We start from the raw sequence: 21,291 nt of genomic DNA on the forward strand, positions 1-21,291 counted from the left end.
TGTTCCTCCGAGCGCCCGGCTGTTATACAGCTGAGCACTCGATACAGAAAACAAGAGGGGGTGGCCCTGCTTGTCTTCTGCATCCAGCTGTTTTCTGCACAGAGCACCCCGGTTGTTATACAGCTGAGCGCTCCGTGCCGGGTATGGAGAACGCAGCTGGACAGGTGCGTTCTTTATACCCTGCCTGTCATCAGGGAACGGGATACAGCTGAAACAATAGTATCAGCTGTATTCCTGATAAGGCTCATCGTTGTCTATCAGCACGCTTGAAAGATCAGCGATGGCTTAACGAAAACTGCACAATGTCAGTGCAGTTACACACAAGGATTATCGCGTAAAAGACGGCTTTGAGTGATAATCATTGTCTAAATGGGCCGTTACTCTTCTTCCCCCTTAGTATAAGGCTGGCTCCACACAGGTGAGAAAAATTACGCAATTTTCTCCTGCTGCGATAATCAGTGAAAAGGAGAATATGAAACCAACAATTTACAATGGTTTCCTTCCCATCTGCGATGTTGAGGGGATATATATAAAAAAAAATCGTGGCTTCTTCCATCTCTGTGATCTCCCATGTATTCCTATGAAGCTTTTTATTGCAACACTACAACCTCACGTTGAGATTTTAACATTACAAAGTCCCATTGAATTGTGCAATAAAAACCCACACATTTGTCATGTGATCTTATTGTGGGCGGCAGCGATGAGAGATTAATCTCCAAAAACATCACTGCCGCTCACAAATCGTAGTGTATAAAACATGCGATTTTCCCGTGGTCAAAAAAACCCGCTATCGCCCATGTGTAGCCAGCCGTGCTGCATTCCCACGAAAATATACCGGCTCGGTTTTCACGCCGAGCCGATATAAGTCGTCTTCTGCCCTATTTGCAATGAAAGGAGGCAGGATGGGGTGGGGCTAAGGTCTGAGAATTAGCCCCGCCCCTGTTCCACCTCTCCCCATTGCAAATAGTGCAGAGGGGCGGAGAGGAGGCAGAGAGGGGGCGGGAGCTCAGTTCCTGCTCCTGGCTCTTCCATCCTCCCCCCCCCCCCCCCGCACATGAGGACAACGTATATTGGGTCGGCGTGAAAACCGAGCCGATATACGTTCGTGGGAATGCGCCCTAAGAGAGCAACTACGCAGTAAAGTGATATCTGACAAGCTTACTGACAGTCTCCACTAAACAGCCAACTAGTGGAGTGCAGCTCTGGAAGTATAATGAAGGATAAAAAAAAAATTACTATTTATATAGTAGGTGGTACACCGCAGTACTATGATGCAATACTCCACTCAAAATACTAACGACCAAATGTCCGTCCATGAGTTACGTGCTCTGCTCCTAATCACAGGTCCTTCAGCCGGAGGGAATTACATGCTCTGCCCCTGATCACATGAGGCTGCAGGGGATGCATAACTCACTCAGGATAAAGGATGTGTGATGTCACTGCCATGCTCCACCCCTGATCACATGACGGTGAAGCCTAACCCGAGTGAGTTACATGCTCCACCCCTGATTACATGATGTCAGCATAGGTCCTGTATGCACACGGCTGCTGTCCACTTTTATTCCATAGCAACTAAGGCTGCGGGGGTTTGTAGAAAGTGGGATATTAACGAACATCTACAGCAGCCGTGTGCTTGCAGGACCTGTGATGTCACCATCATGTGATCAGTCACCTGTGTGGGAGGAGGCGGCGGTTGTCACATGACCAGCGGGTGATTAGTGTGTGCAGGACTCTAATCTGCTGCATGAAGAATGTATATATATGTCTGACGTGCATGTAGCAGAGCTGTGTACTATAATTTACTAATTACTACTAGTTACTTGTACAGTGACGGCACATCACACATCTGAATGTATTGAAGTAGTTTATTTATAAATTTGAAGGGTTAAAAAACAGCGTTTCCAGCATATAGTAGACAGGGAGGAGCTACAGCACCTTATAGAGGGACATTAATATGGAATCAATCACTCGCTGAAACCATGAGGGTTAATACCCCTCCCCCTCCGTAGAACCCGGAATAGCACCAGGAGGCAATGGTGGGATGCAACAGGCGGGGCGCCGCCCTCGACAATCATGTCTGCTACATTCAGAGCGACCACAGAGAGAAGACAAGTTGTCAGATTGTGCAAAGTAAGAATAGTTGTCGGCCAACATGTAGCAGCGTTCTCGGATCTGTGACAGAACTACAACCCCCAGAGCTGCAAGCTCCCACAGCATGTTGGGGGTTGTAGTCCTACAAGAGAGTGGAGAGCGCTGCTGTAGAGGCGAGGATTGAACCTGATCCACCACTGCGCTTAACGGCGAACAGCAGTGTTACCCGTAGCAACAGAGGATTTAGTGTTCTAGACCCAACATGGATGCCGACACCTGACTGGCTGAAAAGAGTCACATGACGCCACCCGCACATAAGCTATGAAGTATTATACGGTGATGCCGATCCTGCATGCAATTACTGAAATCTGATTAATAGAGCACGAAGAGGAAACGTCCAGCGATCAGAAATGGTTGCTAGGGGCGAGCCACATCACAACATACCTAGCAACTGAACTGTCAAACTTCATCAGCTCAACTAGATGGGCCGCATGAGCGCAGCGGGGAGGAAGAGCGCGTACGAGCCGTCTGCACCTCCATGAAGTCCCTTATGGGGGAGATAAGCGGCACAGGAGAACTGTAGTGGGCAGGTAGGATCGTATGATGTAGAGAAAGGAAAAAGGGCAATAAAGGCAACTATAGCGCAGTCATCGCCGCATAACAGAGGCGCCATTTCGTAGGTTAATCAACCCAACAAGTCAATGCCAGGTAGAATCACCTTGAAGAGGTCGGTCACTGAGTGCAGGAGACAACACCATAAAGATTCAGGAATTAGATAGGAGCCAGATGAGACGGCCAGGGCTACACCGCGACACGGAGAACGCAGACTCAGCCGCAAGACTGCATGTGATAATGGTCGTGGTTACAATATGCCGCCAGACGCGACGGCTGCAGTATACCCGTCAGTTGGATTTTGGTAGCAGGTCACAAGTGCCACTTCCACCATAGACCAGCGCGAGTCGCGTGTGACCGCGAATTGTCTGCGCTCCGACTGTTCAACAGCCAAACTGCACTTCTGCAATAGTCACATGACAGCGAGTCACACAAACATGTAGCCAAGCTTTTCTGCGACTAGGTCGTCACCGTGTAGCCCAAACTCTAATTAGCACCAGAAAAAAAAAAACCGCATGAGCATCAGCCTTCACCCCTTAACTAGTCCACAGCGTTAGAGATGTGCGCGATACTGCGATCATGGCGAAAAGGTGGCGCACGTCTAATGGAAGAATTCAGATTCCTATGGCAGTCATATCTAGAGAAGTGCAGAGCGAGTGCCTACAAGCCCCCTTCCCAATTCAGCAAGCAGACTGGGTGCGGGGACTGCTGATTCATTTAGGCTATTAGGCAGTGGAACCCCCAACAAACTGCCTAAGAGGGGTGTTGGCACCCTGGTGACGCCAGTAAGGGTTATACGGTGTCTGATCACAGCTGGCATCTGTTGGGCCATATATACACGTCACAGCCGCACACTGCTCTAGATTGGAGCAAACATCAATGGCGCATAACAGCTCCAGCAGTCGGATATGGGTTGTTGTGCTGGAAGGTCATCTATATCAGCTGCTAAGATACAGGTTGGTGCTCAGAAGAGCCGGATTCCCTTATTGCAGCCATTTGCATCTTACACGCTCCCACCTATGGGAAGAAGTAAAAAAAATCGTGTCCCATTCCAGACAACAGGCGGTCGGACTGTCCTAGATATGTATATACGCAGTGCTACAGGCTGTGCGGTGGTGGAAGATATGCAGGATCCCATTAAAGCCATAGTCGGATACATTGGCGGTATGACGATATAGGAGGAGGGAGGCCGCCCCTATAGGAACAGCTCAGAGCTCCAGCTTGCGATTGATCAGTATAGAGCAGGCGGTCAGACAGCCTCCGATCTTCGACACCTCCGTGCAGGACGCCGGGACAAGCGTATAATCCGTAAGCTTCTGGAAGACCTGTGTAATGGAGACAGTGGTGAGTACATGCTGGGAGATGTAGTACATCAGAGAATAGCATCAAGTGTAACCAGCTGTGCTAGGCCACGTAAAATCCCAGAAGACCCCTTTAATAATAGGGTGGGGGCAGGCAGCTGAAGAACATAAGACAGGAGAAGGTTTGACGCCACTTTATTCTGAGGTGCAGATCAATGTCATCACATCTCTAGGGTCGGTGTTCCAAACTCCTTCATGCAGTCAGAGTAAGTGATCAGTCTGGTGGCCTGGAGCCACCACTAGGGGGCGCTCACTACAATCACGGCTACCTGCATGAAGCGAGCACCTGTGAGTGGCAGGTGAAGGCAGAACGGTGAATTCTATGACTGCAACATGAAGACAGGATTTTGGGGGCAGCATCGGAAATGCTTCACAACTTCTATAGAGGGAAAGGAGACATGAGCGCAGAATCTGGGGCCCATTAAATATAAAAAAGTAAGCTTGGGCACTGTGCCATGCGGTGCTGTCAGTAACTTAACCCTTAACGACCGGGCCATAGTGTTTTTACATCCTGCAGCTGCAGGACGTGTATGGAGGGAGGTAGCGCCACTATCTCCCTCCATACAGCGCGGGCGTCAGCTGTTTATTACAGCTGACACCCGCGGGCAATAGCCGCGCTCGGCCGATCGCGGCTATTAACCCTTTAAATGCCCCGAATGCTGTTTGGGGGTCCCGCACGGCCCCCCCACGGTGAGATCGGGGGATCCGTGCAGGTGTCATGGCAGCCGGGGGCCTAATGAATGGCCCCAGGGCTGCCTTAGCAGACTGCCTATCAAGCCATCCACACAGGGTGGCTTGAAAGACTGCCTGTAAAAAAGCAGTATGACGCAATGCTATAGCATTACGTCATACTGCAGGAGCGATCAAAGCATCACATGTTAAAGTCCCCCAGGTGGACTTCAAAGTAAAGTAAAAAAAGATCAATAAAGTTTTTTTTTTACAATTTAAAAAAGTTAGAAAAGTTTAAATCACCCCCCTTTTGCCATATCTATTAAAAAAAAAAATCTAAATCATAAAATAAAAATATGTATTTGGTATCGCCGCGTCCGTAAAAGTCCGATCTATCAAAGTAGTGCATTATTTTTTCTGCACGGTGAATGTCGTCCGAAAAAAAAAAATTAAGAACACCAGAAATGCATTTTTTTAGTTACCCTGTCTCCCAGAAAAAAACGCAATAAAAAGCGATCAAAAAGTCGTATGTATTCCAGATTGATACTATCGGAAACTACAAGAAATCCCGCAAAAAATGAGCCCTTGCACAACTAGGTCGACGGAAAAATAAAAAAAAAAAAAAAGTTATCGCACGCACAAAATGACCGCAGAAAATAAATTGAAAAAAATGTAATATCTTAAAAAACAAATACAAGTACTACAGCAAAAACAATACTATATAAGTTTGGTAGTAATCGTACTGACCCATAGAATAAAAATATCAGGTCGTTTTTGTTGCAGTTTGTGCGCCGTAGAAACAGGACGCACCGAAAGATGGTGGAATGTTTTTTTTCTTTTTTCCCCCATTTCTCTCCGCTAAGAATTTTTTAGAAGTTTTTCAGTACATTATATGGTACAATAAATAGCACCATTGAAAACTACAACTCGTCCCGCAAAAAACAACAAGCCCTCATACAGCGACGTCGCTGGATAAATAAAGGCGCTACGATTTTTTAAAAGGGAGTAGGAAAAAACAAAAATGCAAAAAAGCCCGGTCACTAAGGGGTTAATCTAATCTAAACTGTACAGACACTGCCTCCTTCCAGCAGCGCTCACACGGGACATGGATTATGATCGCCCTGCTTTGTATAAGGCCGGTGACACCACCATATGTTGGCTGCGCGGTTGCATCCCAGCCTGACCGTGGTCTCCTGACCGGAACTCTGAGCATCAGATTCCCGCGCTGCCTGGCGTTAAGAGTCAGGAGACCTGCAGTCAGGCCGGGATGCAACGACGCGGCCAAAATACAGTGGTGACCCTGATCTAATAGTCATTTATAGCTCAGAGCATTCGGGGGGAGGGGGGCACACAAAGCGAGGAGCCCCATAGCAAAGATAACACTGAGGTGCAGCACCCACATTACCACCCATCAAGGGGCGTTCCTGCCTTATACAGCAACGATATATTGCTGGGAGATGCCATCACTTCATTATTTGTGGGGTCTGTCCTCTGGAACCCCTGTGCATCCTGAGATTAAAGGGGCTGAAGTGCTAATGGCATACTGTGGCCACCCACTATGCTGGGGAATGGCAGCATGGGTTCATTCACTTGTAGGGCAGCAGCTGCTGTGCCTGGCGCAGTTGGGGTGCCAAGTCAATGCTGTTGCCCACTCACTCCGATTCTGGGGGGTCCCAGAGATCAACCCCCCACCAAAGTTATGATATATCCCCTCACTGCAAGATGGCAATGCCCCTTTAAGATGGGCTCCTCTATCCAGGGGCCCCACAGCAGTTGCCCCTATGGTATGTACACGACGACCCCTATAATCACCTGCACACTGTTTGGATATTCGTCTGCGCTGCGATGAACCAGCACGTTTGATTTAGGCCCCACGCGAGCGTAGATGCAGTTGGCGGCGGGGTCGTCCGGCACAGTCAGCGTCTCGTAGTGATGATCCGTCAGCTGTTCCATCATCTGCGAGACAAGTATCCACCGGTTACATTGTTTATGAGGCAGCGCAGTCCGATCTGAGTAATGCATACAGTAGATGGCGGGGCGTACACCAAAATACCGCAGACCTGCCGTCCTCTCTGGCCTCACCTTCAGGGCTTTCCTAGCCGTGTCGCTGCTGCCGATCACCAGGGTGTCCGGCCCGCACATGCTGCAGAAACTCTTCAGATGTAAGTCGCCGGCAACCGGAACAGTAGAAACAGCGAAGTCCTAGGGGCAAACAACGCGGGGGATTAGGGCGTCATTAGGAGCAGCAGCCGCTCTGCGTGCCGGAAGTGGGATAACCCAAACACTCTGTAAGTGAGCAGGTGAACATGGGAAAGGGAGTCATGTTAAGGGTGTGCATACTTTTGCAAACCACTTTCTATTGCTGCAATGCATCAAATAAATGGCAGGAGTAAGACTACCTAGACACGGGCGAGTGCGATCTCAGGCCAAGAAGCTCGGCCCAATATCACGGTCACCAACGTGCGTTTTTGTGGTGATGCGAGGCTTTTTTTGGGCAAACACCCCTCCCATCACTTCAGTAAAGTAGTGACCCCCCTGGAGCAGCTTTCAGCCAAGTCAGAGGATTGGCAAGTCTTTCCATTGAATGGGAAACCTCTTGCCGCCCAATGTGTTTTACTGTCTCGCAATGCAAAAGTCAGGTGTGACTTTCTTGGCCATGGGAAACTCTGCAGGTAGTCTGAGGAGAAGGAAGGGGGTTTAAAAAAAAACAAAAAACACTTTCATATACAGCTTCTGTGCAGACCTGCATGTCTCCATGGTTACAGACTACAAACAAGCCCTGTGTAGTCTGGTCATGCAGTCATACTTCTTGCCAACCTATGTGGGGACTGCAGGACTTCAGCTGTTTGTAGTCCTCTATCATGGCTACACAGAAGTCTTCCAGGGCCGGTATACAAGACAAAGTTAAAGGATATTCGCAGATGTGCTTCACTTTATATACATCCTAACTATAGAAATAGATGAGCAGCAGAGCTGAGAGCAGACCACTGCCTGGGCATTAGTAGTTGGGGTCTCCCCTCCAACTTACAGTACACTCCGGATCTCCCGCAGCCCCATCACAGCAACCAGCAGTACACAGAATAGTGATCGCCCGCCGCGCAGCAGGTCAGTGGCCTTATTCTGCTCTCCATTCACATCCAACGCTGCATTCCCCATCTGCTGCTTTCCCTTGGAAGTGATGACCATTGCTCCACACAGAAGAGCACATGGGATGTATAACATTACTGCAGTCCTCAGGCTATATCTCCCAGAATACACTGCAGACCGTAAAGCCAGTAGGAGCTTCAGATGAGCCTGAGAGCCAACAGGAAGGAAGCAGAATCAGGTGTGAATGGAGTAAAGACACGATGCAACTTGCACTCCGCACATGTTACGTTCCCATCAGCAGGGCCCTGAAGGGTCAGATCTTGGTGATGTCTGAGGTAGAGCGGAGATTTAAGAGCCCCCCATGTCACGCTTGAGTGCTTGGCTGCTTCTAGTCAGGGGACAATTCTGGCTCTCTGGGGTACCAATACGTGAAAATTGGGTGTGGGAAGGGAGGGCCGAACACTGGTTTACTACCTGGTAGGTTTTGGCCACCACCTCAGCGCCCTGGAGATTGGTCCACTTGGACAAACCCACAAAGATTTCCGTACCTGCAAAATGAACAGAGATATCAACCACACAGCAAGTGCAATACCAGATACAGCCAGCAGGGGCGTCATCTCTGGAAAGACGTCACACCTTTCCTTAGCTCACTACTCAGCCGACATTGCCCAGAGACTTAGTTTTAGATTTGGCGCCACTTCCTGTAATGAGCGTGTACACAAGGCAGCACATCGAGCCCACCGTCCTGTGTATACAGCGCTGCGCGTCTCCACGGTTGCCTATATGGACAGACCTCTTACCAGCCTGCATCGAACGGGGCGCTGACTGCATGCGGGTTCACAAACTTGTAAATCAGTCATCTAACAACCCGCCTGCTGCCTCGTCATGATGTATGGTCCTTGTACCACAGTCAGATAATCTTAAAGGGCTTTGCAAAAAAACATGGCCGCTGCTGTTTGCAGGTAGTCTGGTATTTCAGCCAAGTCCCACTGACCTGATATTCCCCATACCCCCCTCATCATTTCCGGACGAAGCCCCCAATGCTTCCTAGTCTTGTAAAACCTCCTTAAAAAGGGGCTGTCCAGGGAGGTGAAATCCTTACTCAGACTCCCGAAGCCAGAACCTCAACTTCCAACACTAGGTCATGTGGTATGGACTAAAGGCTCATTTACACGCAAAGACAATCTTTCAAACGACTAAAAGATTGACAGTTCTAGTGATCATTTTGCATAAAGTGATAATGGACACTAATGCCCATTAGCACTTTTATTAGCTTCATTTGCATGTAAATGAGCCTCCAGGAGCTGTTTACATAGCACAGCCAGTGGTATGATCTTTGCAATCAACTCCTTTCTTCTCGCATGCGCTGTCAGCTGACTACAATGTAATCAGCTACTCCAGTGCAGAACACAGCGCCTGTTATCTACTTTCTGGCTGAAAGATGGATTTTAGACTGACTTTAAAGTCATTGCTCAGCTGAAGAGTGAAAGATGGAAGCATTTACACACAACAATTCGCTCATATGCCATCGCTTGAACTTTTGAGCGATAATCGTTGCGTGTAAATGTGCCTCGCAGGGGGCTGGCTGCTAACTGAGCCCCTTATGTGTCTGCATCGGCCATGACACGGAAGGGGGCCGGTTTAGTCAATAAGAGTGGAACATTCGGCCCCCTGCGAGGCTCAGAGCGAGTCCATAACGTATGACCCAGTTTGGCATTGGGTATGAAGTTGAGGTCCCAACACTGCGGATCCGGGTAAGGATTTCACCAGCCTGGACAGCTCCTTTTGATAGGCCAAATACACAAGAGGACGTTAGCCCGCAGGTAGCTTTGTCCCGCCTTCCCCTTTGGTTAAGGCTTTGGGGTGGGCGCTGTCCACCTCCCCTTTCTCTCTCTTTCCCAGCCCTGAGTCTGCTGGTCGTTGGTATTAAGAAACTGTGGAGGCGGAGCTTGGAAGGAGACGGAAGAGGCGCCAGCGGGGAGACCGCGGGGTGCCCATCTTATAAGTATGAAGCGACCTTATAGACTAAGGGCGACTCACGTGTGAGCTGTGACTAAACCCATCCAACAAGTCGCTGACTATTTCTCGGCTCCCTAGGGGGTTGAGGTCAATGGTCAGGGGCACCCAGACAACTGGCCCCTACGCTGCTCACCACCTCCTCCACACCCACGGACTTCTCTCGTGCTGCACTTGTTCTCTACCCCCAACACTAGAGGGTCCCGGCAGCCACTGACCTGTGAAGAGGATGTCGCTGGCGTCCAGCGCGGCGCCTTCATCCGTAACTTCACAGACCCGAAACTTCAACTCTTCGAACAACTTGTGTAAGCCTTCTGCCTGAGAAGAGCGGAAAATTAGTAGCAGCGCACGCGGGGATGCCTATGTAATCACATCCGGGCTCTGGAGCTCACCTCTTGCCTCCTGGCGGGGTTGGCCGGGCGAGTGATTAGTGCCGTGTCAGCGATTACCACTGCCATATCTCCGATCAGCTGCCCTCGGGGTAGATTCTCACTTGCGGGAAGCTCCATCACTTGAAGCCCCAGTTTCTGTCTTAAGATGCCACAGAAGACGCCACTTTCCCTTTGTGCCCTGGCAAGGTCCACCTTCCCCTCCGCCTCATGTGCCAGAGAGGAGGGCACCCCCCGGACCACCGCGTGAGTGTATCTACCAGCCATGTCTTATGCCCGGGGCGGGGGTAACAGTGCAGCACCCGTCTCCTGCGCCGCTCGTCTCCGGCCTGGCTAAGCTCCTCTGGTTTCCTTCCTGACTTCACATCCTGCAAGAGAGGAATGACAATCATGTCCAGAAGAGCCGCGGACGACGGCGGGCACCATGTGCGACATAAACGTTACACCACACACACACACACACACAGTAACAGCAAAGACCCCTAGATGGCGGGACATCCCACCGCCATGATGGAAGCCGACAACTACAGATAGCTCAGGGTCATAGCGAGCGGGACACAACCCTGCAATAAGACGGCGCGCCCTACTAAACCTCAGCGCCCCCTTGTGGCTGGGCACCCACAACCACAGGATCTACCAGTCACCCTTGTGGGCAAACCCAGTTCTGCTACATGTGAACTTCCAGCACTTAGGGGGTTAAGTCACCACTTTGCCCTTTTCCAGAACTTTTAACCCATTCAGTGCTGCCCACCCTTCTACTGGATGGGACATAAAGGGGTTAATCCGGGCCGCATCCTCCCGGGCAGACAATGGGGTCGGTGGTCCCGCGCCCCCGGCCGGCTCACAGGGATGTGAGGCGCTGCACTGGGGGGGTGGCTCTCCGGGTTTTAACCCCTTCTAGGCCATCTGGACGGGTTTAGAGGCCGGAGCGCCCCCCAGGGGGACCGGGAGGATGAGGAGGCGGCCAATCGTCCAAACGGGGCGGCCAATCCATCGCGGCAAAGTCGGGCGGAACCGGCGTTGCGGTGCGGAATTGACAACCGCAGCATATCAATTGCTATTTTTTTCCGTTGCAGCCCCACTCCTCTGTATGGGGAGAGAAAGCCACGGAATGCCAGCGGCCAAACACTCCAAAACCCGCGGCTCTCGCGTGGGAAATCTTGCGGCTCTTTGGCGCAGCCAAACCACGAGATTTCCGCGGGATTTCCGTCCCATGAGAACCCATGAGGTCACAGGAGATTTTATACACACACACCAGTAATGTCCATGCATGAGCTTTCTCCGAGTCTCCTGTACGGCTGCACACCAGAGCGGCATTATGTCTGTGTGCCGCCATGTGGTGCTTCCAGGAGTAAGGGGACAATCTATATGTTATAGGTCAAGTGTTGGAGGGCCAGTACAGGCCCATAGTATCCTTCATTGCAATCATTTAGTACAACATTCACCCCCTGCGGCTGATGGAGCGTGTTATGGGGGATTTATCAGTTCCCTGTACAGCGCTGGAGCAAAATGTGCCTAATTTATTAAGCAGCACAGGCAAGTTTATACATATCGTATACCTACCTATACAAGCTGGTGTAGACTTACACTATAATTAATGCCAGCTTCTGGTGTAAAATATAGTAAACGTGCCGAGTCATGGCGGCCGCACCCTCCCGCTAGGCTGCGCTCATTTTCAACCACAGCATACAAATGCAAAAAGTCACAATTTTTGACATAAAATCAAACTTGCACCAAAATTACAACTTTCTGTGCAAGAACCATGATAAACGACCCCCTAGCGGCATGACTATTTGTTTTTTGTACCCCACATTTCTGGGGTGTAAAAGTCAGAACTTTGGTGCACATACTAAAACTGAAACTTAGTTTGTTTTTCAAAAGTGGGCAGGGCCTTCTTTAGGGGGTGGGGTGAATGTGCTTGGGCCATCAGATTTGCTATAATGTACCAGAAACTGGCGTACACTGTAATTGAATCCTAGACCAGCTTGGAGCTAACGTAGGTTTCAGTCTGGTGCACGGATGTGCCGCCAGATGGGACAAAAGTTGCACCCCTTAAAAAATTTGTCTCACTGACTGCGGCACAGTTTACTTAGACTAGTATATGGCATGCCACTGTATGTAAATATGCCCCACAGTGTCTACAGCCATACTTACTCCATGCTGCCATCTAGTGCACAATGTTTACTCTCACAGGTTCATATGGAAGCTATATAAGAAGCACAGTATGGACCCAACGGTGACTACGGACATCGAACAACATAAATCTGTAGAATGGTCACGTGCATGTGCCCGAAAACCACGACACCATTATAGGGTCTATGTTACCTACACATAAGGATCTAACAGAAGGATCAGGGCTCTGGTGGCCATAATACAACCATCTGATAGCGCCCATAAAAATCCAACACAAAGCCCCCTATAGAAGCCCCACGGGCCTAAATCTACAGCATGTAATAAGGCCACATCTGGCCTCTCAGTGCTGAAGCAGTCCACCAGAGGCTTGGAATATACTTATATACCCATCAGCCATGACATTCGTTATCCGGTGACAATGGTGTGGCAGCCGAGCGCAGGCTTTCGGGAAGAGACAGCGGGGATAAAGATGTTGTAAACGGCAGCTCTACTGGCAGCTTACAGTGGTAAAAAAATGATAGCAGGATGAAAATGTTCTAAGTTGAAAATGTTCACGTGACGCCAGTGCCCCATTAAAGTAACGCAACTAATGAATCAAATAAAGAGTCAATAATCCAATCGTTAGTTAAACCGGAGGAACACAGTTTACTTAACGTTTGTAACACGGGTCTCTTCAGTACATACGGTAACAGTCTTAAGTAACAACAGATCTGAACCATTTTCTCCATGACAGCCGCCAATCATTTTCTGTTTGCTAATACTCCGCCCCAAAAACATACTTGCCATCAGTCTCAGTTATCTGACAGTGGATTGTTTGAGCGAGCTCTGTCAGCGCAGCAGGGAAAATAGATGGACAGTCTCTCTGTTTTTAGTTTCTCTCTTCTCAAATCTAACGAGCACTCCATGCACTCATTCATGCCCGATTTGTACTCCGATCAGCTGCCCTCGGGGTAGATTCTCACTTGCGGGAAGCTCCATCACTTGAAGCCCCAGTTTCTGTCTTAAGATGCCACAGAAGACGCCACTTTCCCTTTGTGCCCTGGCAAGGTCCACCTTCCCCTCCGCCTCATGTGCCAGAGAGGAGGGCACCCCCCGGACCACCGCGTGAGTGTATCTACCAGCCATGTCTTATGCCCGGGGCGGGGGTAACAGTGCAGCACCCGTCTCCTGCGCCGCTCGTCTCCGGCCTGGCTAAGCTCCTCTGGTTTCCTTCCTGACTTCACATCCTGCAAGAGAGGAATGACAATCATGTCCAGAAGAGCCGCGGACGACGGCGGGCACCATGTGCGACATAAACGTTACACCACACACACACACACACACAGTAACAGCAAAGACCCCTAGATGGCGGGACATCCCACCGCCATGATGGAAGCCGACAACTACAGATAGCTCAGGGTCATAGCGAGCGGGACACAACCCTGCAATAAGACGGCGCGCCCTACTAAACCTCAGCGCCCCCTTGTGGCTGGGCACCCACAACCACAGGATCTACCAGTCACCCTTGTGGGCAAACCCAGTTCTGCTACATGTGAACTTCCAGCACTTAGGGGGTTAAGTCACCACTTTGCCCTTTTCCAGAACTTTTAACCCATTCAGTGCTGCCCACCCTTCTACTGGATGGGACATAAAGGGGTTAATCCGGGCCGCATCCTCCCGGGCAGACAATGGGGTCGGTGGTCCCGCGCCCCCGGCCGGCTCACAGGGATGTGAGGCGCTGCACTGGGGGGGTGGCTCTCCGGGTTTTAACCCCTTCTAGGCCATCTGGACGGGTTTAGAGGCCGGAGCGCCCCCCAGGGGGACCGGGAGGATGAGGAGGACCCGGCCGAGTGGGCGCGGCGGGGCCCGGGGGGACGGAGCACTCACCGCAGGGAGGGCCGGGGCCACACACGTCACAGGACCGCAGAGCCCGGGGGTCACCCGTCCAGAGCGGCTGTTGCCTCCCGCCTATCCCTGCCTCCATCTCCCTCCTCCCTCCCGGAGCTCCCTCCTCCCAGCACAGCCTGACGGCGCCTGTGTACAGCTGTACCCCCTATATACACTCAGACACTGCACCCCCCTTGTATACAGGCTGTACCCCCTATATACACTCACTACACTCCCGTATACAGGCTGTACCCCCTATATATACACACAGACACTGCACCCTCCTGTATAGAGTTGTACCCCCTATATATACGCTCAGCCACTGTACCCTCCTGTATACAGCTGCACCCCCCTGTATACAGCTGTATCCCTATATATATATATATATATATATATATATATATATATATATATATATATATATATATATATATATATATATATATATCAGGCTGTACTCCCTGTATTATACTCAGACACTGCACCCTCCTATGTACAGGCTGTACCCCCCTGTATACAGCTGTACCCCATATATACAGACTGTACACCCCGGCATATACTCAGACACTGCACCTTCCTGTATAAGACTGTACCCTCCCCTATATACAGGCCGGACCCCCCTGTATATAGGCTGTACCCACCTGTATATACTCAGCCACTGCATCCTCCTGTATATAGCTGTACGCCCCTGTATACACAGACACTGCACCCTCCTATATACAGGCTGTACACCCCCCCCCCCCGTATATACTCAGACATTGCACCCTCCTGTATACAGCTGTACCACCCTATATACACACACATTACAGGCTGTACCCCCCTGTATATACTCAGCCACTGCACCCTCCTGTATACAGCTGTACACACCTGTATATACATAGACACTGCACCCTCCTCTACAGGCTGTACCCCCCACCCCCATATATACTCAGACACTGTACCCCCCTCCCCATCTATATACAGACAGCACCTGTCTACGGCTGTACCCCCTATATATACACAGACAGCACAGCCTAATGGTGCCTGTATACAGCTGTACCCCTTTATGTACAGGATGAGATATCTGTATATAGATGAGGAGGGGGGGGGGGGGGGTACAGCTATAACAGCCTGACTATTCTTATATACAAGTTGTGCCCCCTCTATATACACCCAGACACTGCAGCCCCCCCCCCCCCCCATACAGAAAGCACAACCTGACAGTCCTTATATACTAGCTGTACCCCTCTAGTCACTGCACAACCCTATATAAGCACCCAGACATTGCACCCCCACCTTCATATACAGACAGCACAACCTGACAGCCCTTATACACAGGACACACACCCACCCATCCCTCTGATGGCCCTTAAATAAGGTGCTGAACAGTCTATATACTGACAGTACAAAGAGCCTCATATACAGGACTGCACCTCGCCCCAAAATACAGTCACAGGTCTACAATCCCTATATATATATATATATATATATATATATATATATATATATATATATATATATATACACATAATGTAACATCGCTTTCTGTCTCTCAGCCAATTAGACTACAAACATGAGGCACATCACCCACCTCCTGGAGCAGCCGCACCCACCATCAGCTCCTCTGGCTGTAAGGTGGCTCATTATATCCCACCTGCCACCTATCAAGGAGGGTGGTTAGAATTAACCCCTTCCCTGACTCCCCACCGCACCTCTAGGTCTCTGCTTCTGTGAGAGTCTCGGCTAGGTTCACATGGGACGGATTTGCCGCAGAAATTCAGTGTAGAATTTCTGTGCGGCAAATCCGTCCGCGGCTCCTAAACCCGCGATTAGCCAGCCATGTAGATGAGAATTTGCAAAAATCTCGTCCAAACGGGGCGGCCAATCCATCGCGGCAAAGTCGGGCGGAACCGGCGTTGCGGTGCGGAATTGACAACCGCAGCATATCAATTGCTATTTTTTTCCGTTGCAGCCCCACTCCTCTGTATGGGGAGAGAAAGCCACGGAATGCCAGCGGCCAAACACTCCAAAACCCGCGGCTCTCGCGTGGGAAATCTTGCGGCTCTTTGGCGCAGCCAAACCACGAGATTTCCGCGGGATTTCCGTCCCATGAGAACCCATGAGGTCACAGGAGATTTTATACACACACACCAGTAATGTCCATGCATGAGCTTTCTCCGAGTCTCCTGTACGGCTGCACACCAGAGCGGCATTATGTCTGTGTGCCGCCATGTGGTGCTTCCAGGAGTAAGGGGACAATCTATATGTTATAGGTCAAGTGTTGGAGGGCCAGTACAGGCCCATAGTATCCTTCATTGCAATCATTTAGTACAACATTCACCCCCTGCGGCTGATGGAGCGTGTTATGGGGGATTTATCAGTTCCCTGTACAGCGCTGGAGCAAAATGTGCCTAATTTATTAAGCAGCACAGGCAAGTTTATACATATCGTATACCTACCTATACAAGCTGGTGTAGACTTACACTATAATTAATGCCAGCTTCTGGTGTAAAATATAGTAAACGTGCCGAGTCATGGCGGCCGCACCCTCCCGCTAGGCTGCGCTCATTTTCAACCACAGCATACAAATGCAAAAAGTCACAATTTTTGACATAAAATCAAACTTGCACCAAAATTACAACTTTCTGTGCAAGAACCATGATAAACGACCCCCTAGCGGCATGACTATTTGTTTTTTGTACCCCACATTTCTGGGGTGTAAAAGTCAGAACTTTGGTGCACATACTAAAACTGAAACTTAGTTTGTTTTTCAAAAGTGGGCAGGGCCTTCTTTAGGGGGTGGGGTGAATGTGCTTGGGCCATCAGATTTGCTATAATGTACCAGAAACTGGCGTACACTGTAATTGAATCCTAGACCAGCTTGGAGCTAACGTAGGTTTCAGTCTGGTGCACGGATGTGCCGCCAGATGGGACAAAAGTTGCACCCCTTAAAAAATTTGTCTCACTGACTGCGGCACAGTTTACTTAGACTAGTATATGGCATGCCACTGTATGTAAATATGCCCCACAGTGTCTACAGCCATACTTACTCCATGCTGCCATCTAGTGCACAATGTTTACTCTCACAGGTTCATATGGAAGCTATATAAGAAGCACAGTATGGACCCAACGGTGACTACGGACATCGAACAACATAAATCTGTAGAATGGTCACGTGCATGTGCCCGAAAACCACGACACCATTATAGGGTCTATGTTACCTACACATAAGGATCTAACAGAAGGATCAGGGCTCTGGTGGCCATAATACAACCATCTGATAGCGCCCATAAAAATCCAACACAAAGCCCCCTATAGAAGCCCCACGGGCCTAAATCTACAGCATGTAATAAGGCCACATCTGGCCTCTCAGTGCTGAAGCAGTCCACCAGAGGCTTGGAATATACTTATATACCCATCAGCCATGACATTCGTTATCCGGTGACAATGGTGTGGCAGCCGAGCGCAGGCTTTCGGGAAGAGACAGCGGGGATAAAGATGTTGTAAACGGCAGCTCTACTGGCAGCTTACAGTGGTAAAAAAATGATAGCAGGATGAAAATGTTCTAAGTTGAAAATGTTCACGTGACGCCAGTGCCCCATTAAAGTAACGCAACTAATGAATCAAATAAAGAGTCAATAATCCAATCGTTAGTTAAACCGGAGGAACACAGTTTACTTAACGTTTGTAACACGGGTCTCTTCAGTACATACGGTAACAGTCTTAAGTAACAACAGATCTGAACCATTTTCTCCATGACAGCCGCCAATCATTTTCTGTTTGCTAATACTCCGCCCCAAAAACATACTTGCCATCAGTCTCAGTTATCTGACAGTGGATTGTTTGAGCGAGCTCTGTCAGCGCAGCAGGGAAAATAGATGGACAGTCTCTCTGTTTTTAGTTTCTCTCTTCTCAAATCTAACGAGCACTCCATGCACTCATTCATGCCCGATTTGTACTCCGATCAGCAGCTGTGTAGCCGGACCCATTGCACTCTTCTGTGGATAAGCAGAAGATGGGTTTTCTTTTGGCTCTCTCCCGGACCATGATGGCGTCGGGACCTGAGCTTCCTACACATGTCCTCCCCGCCTACATCTCGTCTTCTCCACTTTCTCTCACTTACCCAAAACGCCCCCTAACCCACCCACTCACTAATCCGCCAACAACGAGCAGGTTAGGGTGACAAGGACAAAGACACATTAAAGTTAATGGCATGGACACCAAACACAGACAGCACATGACAAGGGAAACACGAAAGAGCTTTGTGGTGACCCTACTCTACTCTGGGACACTACATTTCCCCCCCACTTAAAGAAGGCTGACCCTTCCGAAATCAGAGGAAAAGTCTGAGGCAGGAGTTCCTCAACGTACTAACCCAATAAACAAACTCCCAACTCCCCAGTAAAGAGGGCATTTACCGACTACAATAAAGGAACAGTTGGAGAATTTAAAAATTCACTAACCCTGACTGGTCGAGGGCATGGCAGAACCATACCACTCCTCCTGCTTTGGTTATGGCAGAGCAAGTAACCCATTCCGGCCTATCTTCCGGAATCTCACTTCCAGTGTCAGCTCTAAATTAATGGCAGCGTGCATAAAATTGAGGACTTGCCAGTACCTTTCTAAATACTGTTGAGCTGTGCGGAACACGGCATACATCATCATACGCTATGGGGTCCTTACATTACTCTGCTCCCCAAAGCCTGAGACAAAAAGAAACACTTGCTGCCACTTAGATAGAAAAGGGCGTCCGATTAGGTAATGTAACGATGGGTGGAAGTGGAATAATCTTCACTTCCACCAACTCGATCTGGAAGACGGAATATTAATCTCACTCATCTTCAGCCGAGACTAAACAAAGAGCTTCAGCCCTGTTACTTCCCCTGAAGAGTGGAATCATTTCGACGCTCTACCAGTGGTACAATAGGCTGAACATTCTACACCTTCTAACGGAATTGGGGATGTGCTTGCCGGATTAAACCTCAGCAGCATTGCACAAGCAGACGCTGGAATTTAAATTGATGACACCTTCCCGTAGGGTTCCTAGGGACTTATCTTTGCTCTCTTTTCCCAGCGCAGACAATTTAACCCTTAAGACATCACCTTCTTTCAAACATTTTACCATTTCACCATCCCAGCTCCTGCACTTTCAAAGTACAGTCAAACCTCTAGTTTTGTTGGTAATCTGTCTGAAAGCAATTGGCCAAACTTGAAACCAATGAAACTCGAGGCAATTATTTCTATAGGAATCAATGTAAATCCAATTAATTTGTTCTAGACATTCAAAAACACACCAAACCCCATGTAATAGGAAATAAATATGGCTTATATTCCAAAAAGAATAGCAATAATAAATTAATATAAAAGACTACTGTAAAGAATAAATGAACATTTAACCCTTTCCAATCCACTGTCTGATGTCTGAAGACATTCTGATTGAAGGCTGTACAGCTTCCGATGTCGGAAGATGTCCAGCAGGTTATTCTTACTGTATATTACTGGCCATTCTGTTGTTGGAGGCCTCTCCAGCATGTCCAATACTGCAGTACTAGCTCTAGCCAGCAGGTGGTGCCATTGTATAATGTCAGAAAGAGAAATCCCCCTAGGAAACTCTGAATTCAAAATTGGATTGCAAAGGGTTAACATGTTAGTGAACATGTTACTGTGTTTTATATGTGCTGTTTCATAGGACTGCAAGTCACATCTACTACACACATCTGTCCTCAGCATTATCACTGCGTTCTCTGTGCTGTTACATAGGACTGCAGGCGGCATCATTATCTGTCCTCAGCGTTATCACTGTGTGTTATCTGGGGTGTTACATAGGACTGCAGATGACATCATTATCTGAACCTGCAGACTGGGTGAGTGAAATGCCTGTAGGGATGCTGGCCGGCTAAAGGCCGATAGAGGGCTCACTATTACTACTAGGACTACAATGGGAATCACTTATTACTACTCGGGCCAATATAGGAGACACTATATGGTCACTATTACTACTGTGTCTACTATGGGGGTCACCATTATTACTAGGGTCATTATGGGGTCACTATTACTACTGGAGACACTATTACTACTGCGGCCACTATGGTGGGACCCTATTACTACTGAGGTCACTATTACTTCTAGGGCCACTATGCAGGTCAGTATTATTACTAGGGTCATTATGGGGATCACTATTACTACTGGAGCCACTATGGAGATACTATTACTACTGCGGACACTATGGGAGACCCTATTACTACTGAAGTCACTATTAGCAGCCTTACAATTACAATCAGCCTTTTGAAGGCAACCATAAAGCTGATTTGGCCTTCAGTGAAAATGAGTTTGACCCCCCTGTCCTAATACGGCAGCAGCGCCTCCAGCAGGATAATGCGGCCGGCTGCACTGCAGGAGCTGCTCAGGAATAGACAGAGAGATGAAGGTGCCGAACTTCCCTCCCAGATCCCCTGCGATCCATGGAGGCCGCCCCTGGTACATGATGTACCCAGACTTGTGAGCACATGGTGTCTACTATCTGTGTGCAGCAGACATCCCAGGACCTTCGGAGCCATGCGGTTGCACTTTCTATTTCAAGGCTTTATCCTTTGTGGTGGTATATAAATACACTGAGGCCGTTCTTCAGGAGGGGTCGGTATTCAGCGTACAGTCACACTTTCCGGCCTCGTATGGTTTATAACTCTTTATGCTCTTTAAAATATTACCATATAGATAACCAGACTTTGGACAGATGACTCCCACAGAATAGGGAACTTCCAAGAGCGAGACAAGCGGCGCCCTGCATGGCGTCCTCCACACACAGCAGATCCACTGTCCATGTAGAAGGTCGCACCTGTTGCACCATCCAGTGATTACCCACCATCTCCATTCTATCTCGGTGATGGGGTAGTGTAATCGCCCCACGCTGGCACAGCTATGGTAGTGGCGCAGCGTGTGACCTGGACAGGCCATAGTGAGGAGACCTAATGCTTCTGTTCTGTGCAATGCCTGATGTCCCCTGTAGGGGCACTGCAGGGACAATTGTCAGGATTACAGCGCTGGACGCCCTGTACTCAGCAGATTAATAATAACTTGAGGACTTGCGA

The 21,291-nt window shown here is 49.2% G+C and overlaps 1 protein-coding gene across 4 annotated transcripts; it reads right to left on the reverse strand.

Moving 5' to 3' along the window:
* Positions 1-1,851: 1,851 nt before the first annotated feature.
* On the reverse strand, positions 1,852-18,142 carry DDAH2 (DDAH family member 2, ADMA-independent). 4 transcript variants are annotated; one of them, XM_066581614.1, is made up of 8 exons: positions 18,016-18,142; positions 13,142-13,584; positions 10,229-10,593; positions 10,055-10,154; positions 8,295-8,368; positions 6,816-6,935; positions 6,546-6,689; positions 1,852-4,028 (listed from the first exon to the last, which is right to left on the reverse strand). In XM_066581614.1, the coding sequence occupies exons 3-8, from the start codon at positions 10,490-10,492 to the stop codon at positions 3,912-3,914; spliced, it is 819 nt and encodes a 272-aa protein (XP_066437711.1). In that variant the 5' UTR covers positions 10,493-10,593; positions 13,142-13,584; positions 18,016-18,142; the 3' UTR covers positions 1,852-3,911. The 4 variants fall into 4 exon arrangements, with proteins under 4 accessions (XP_066437711.1, XP_066437709.1, XP_066437710.1 ...); XM_066581612.1 differs by lacking the exon at positions 18,016-18,142 and adding an exon at positions 14,225-14,339; XM_066581613.1 differs by lacking the exon at positions 18,016-18,142 and adding an exon at positions 13,968-14,182.
* Positions 18,143-21,291: the final 3,149 nt, after the last annotated feature.

This window comes from Eleutherodactylus coqui, chromosome 10 (assembly GCF_035609145.1).
Source record: "Eleutherodactylus coqui strain aEleCoq1 chromosome 10, aEleCoq1.hap1, whole genome shotgun sequence".
Lineage (NCBI taxonomy): Eukaryota > Metazoa > Chordata > Amphibia > Anura > Eleutherodactylidae > Eleutherodactylus > Eleutherodactylus coqui.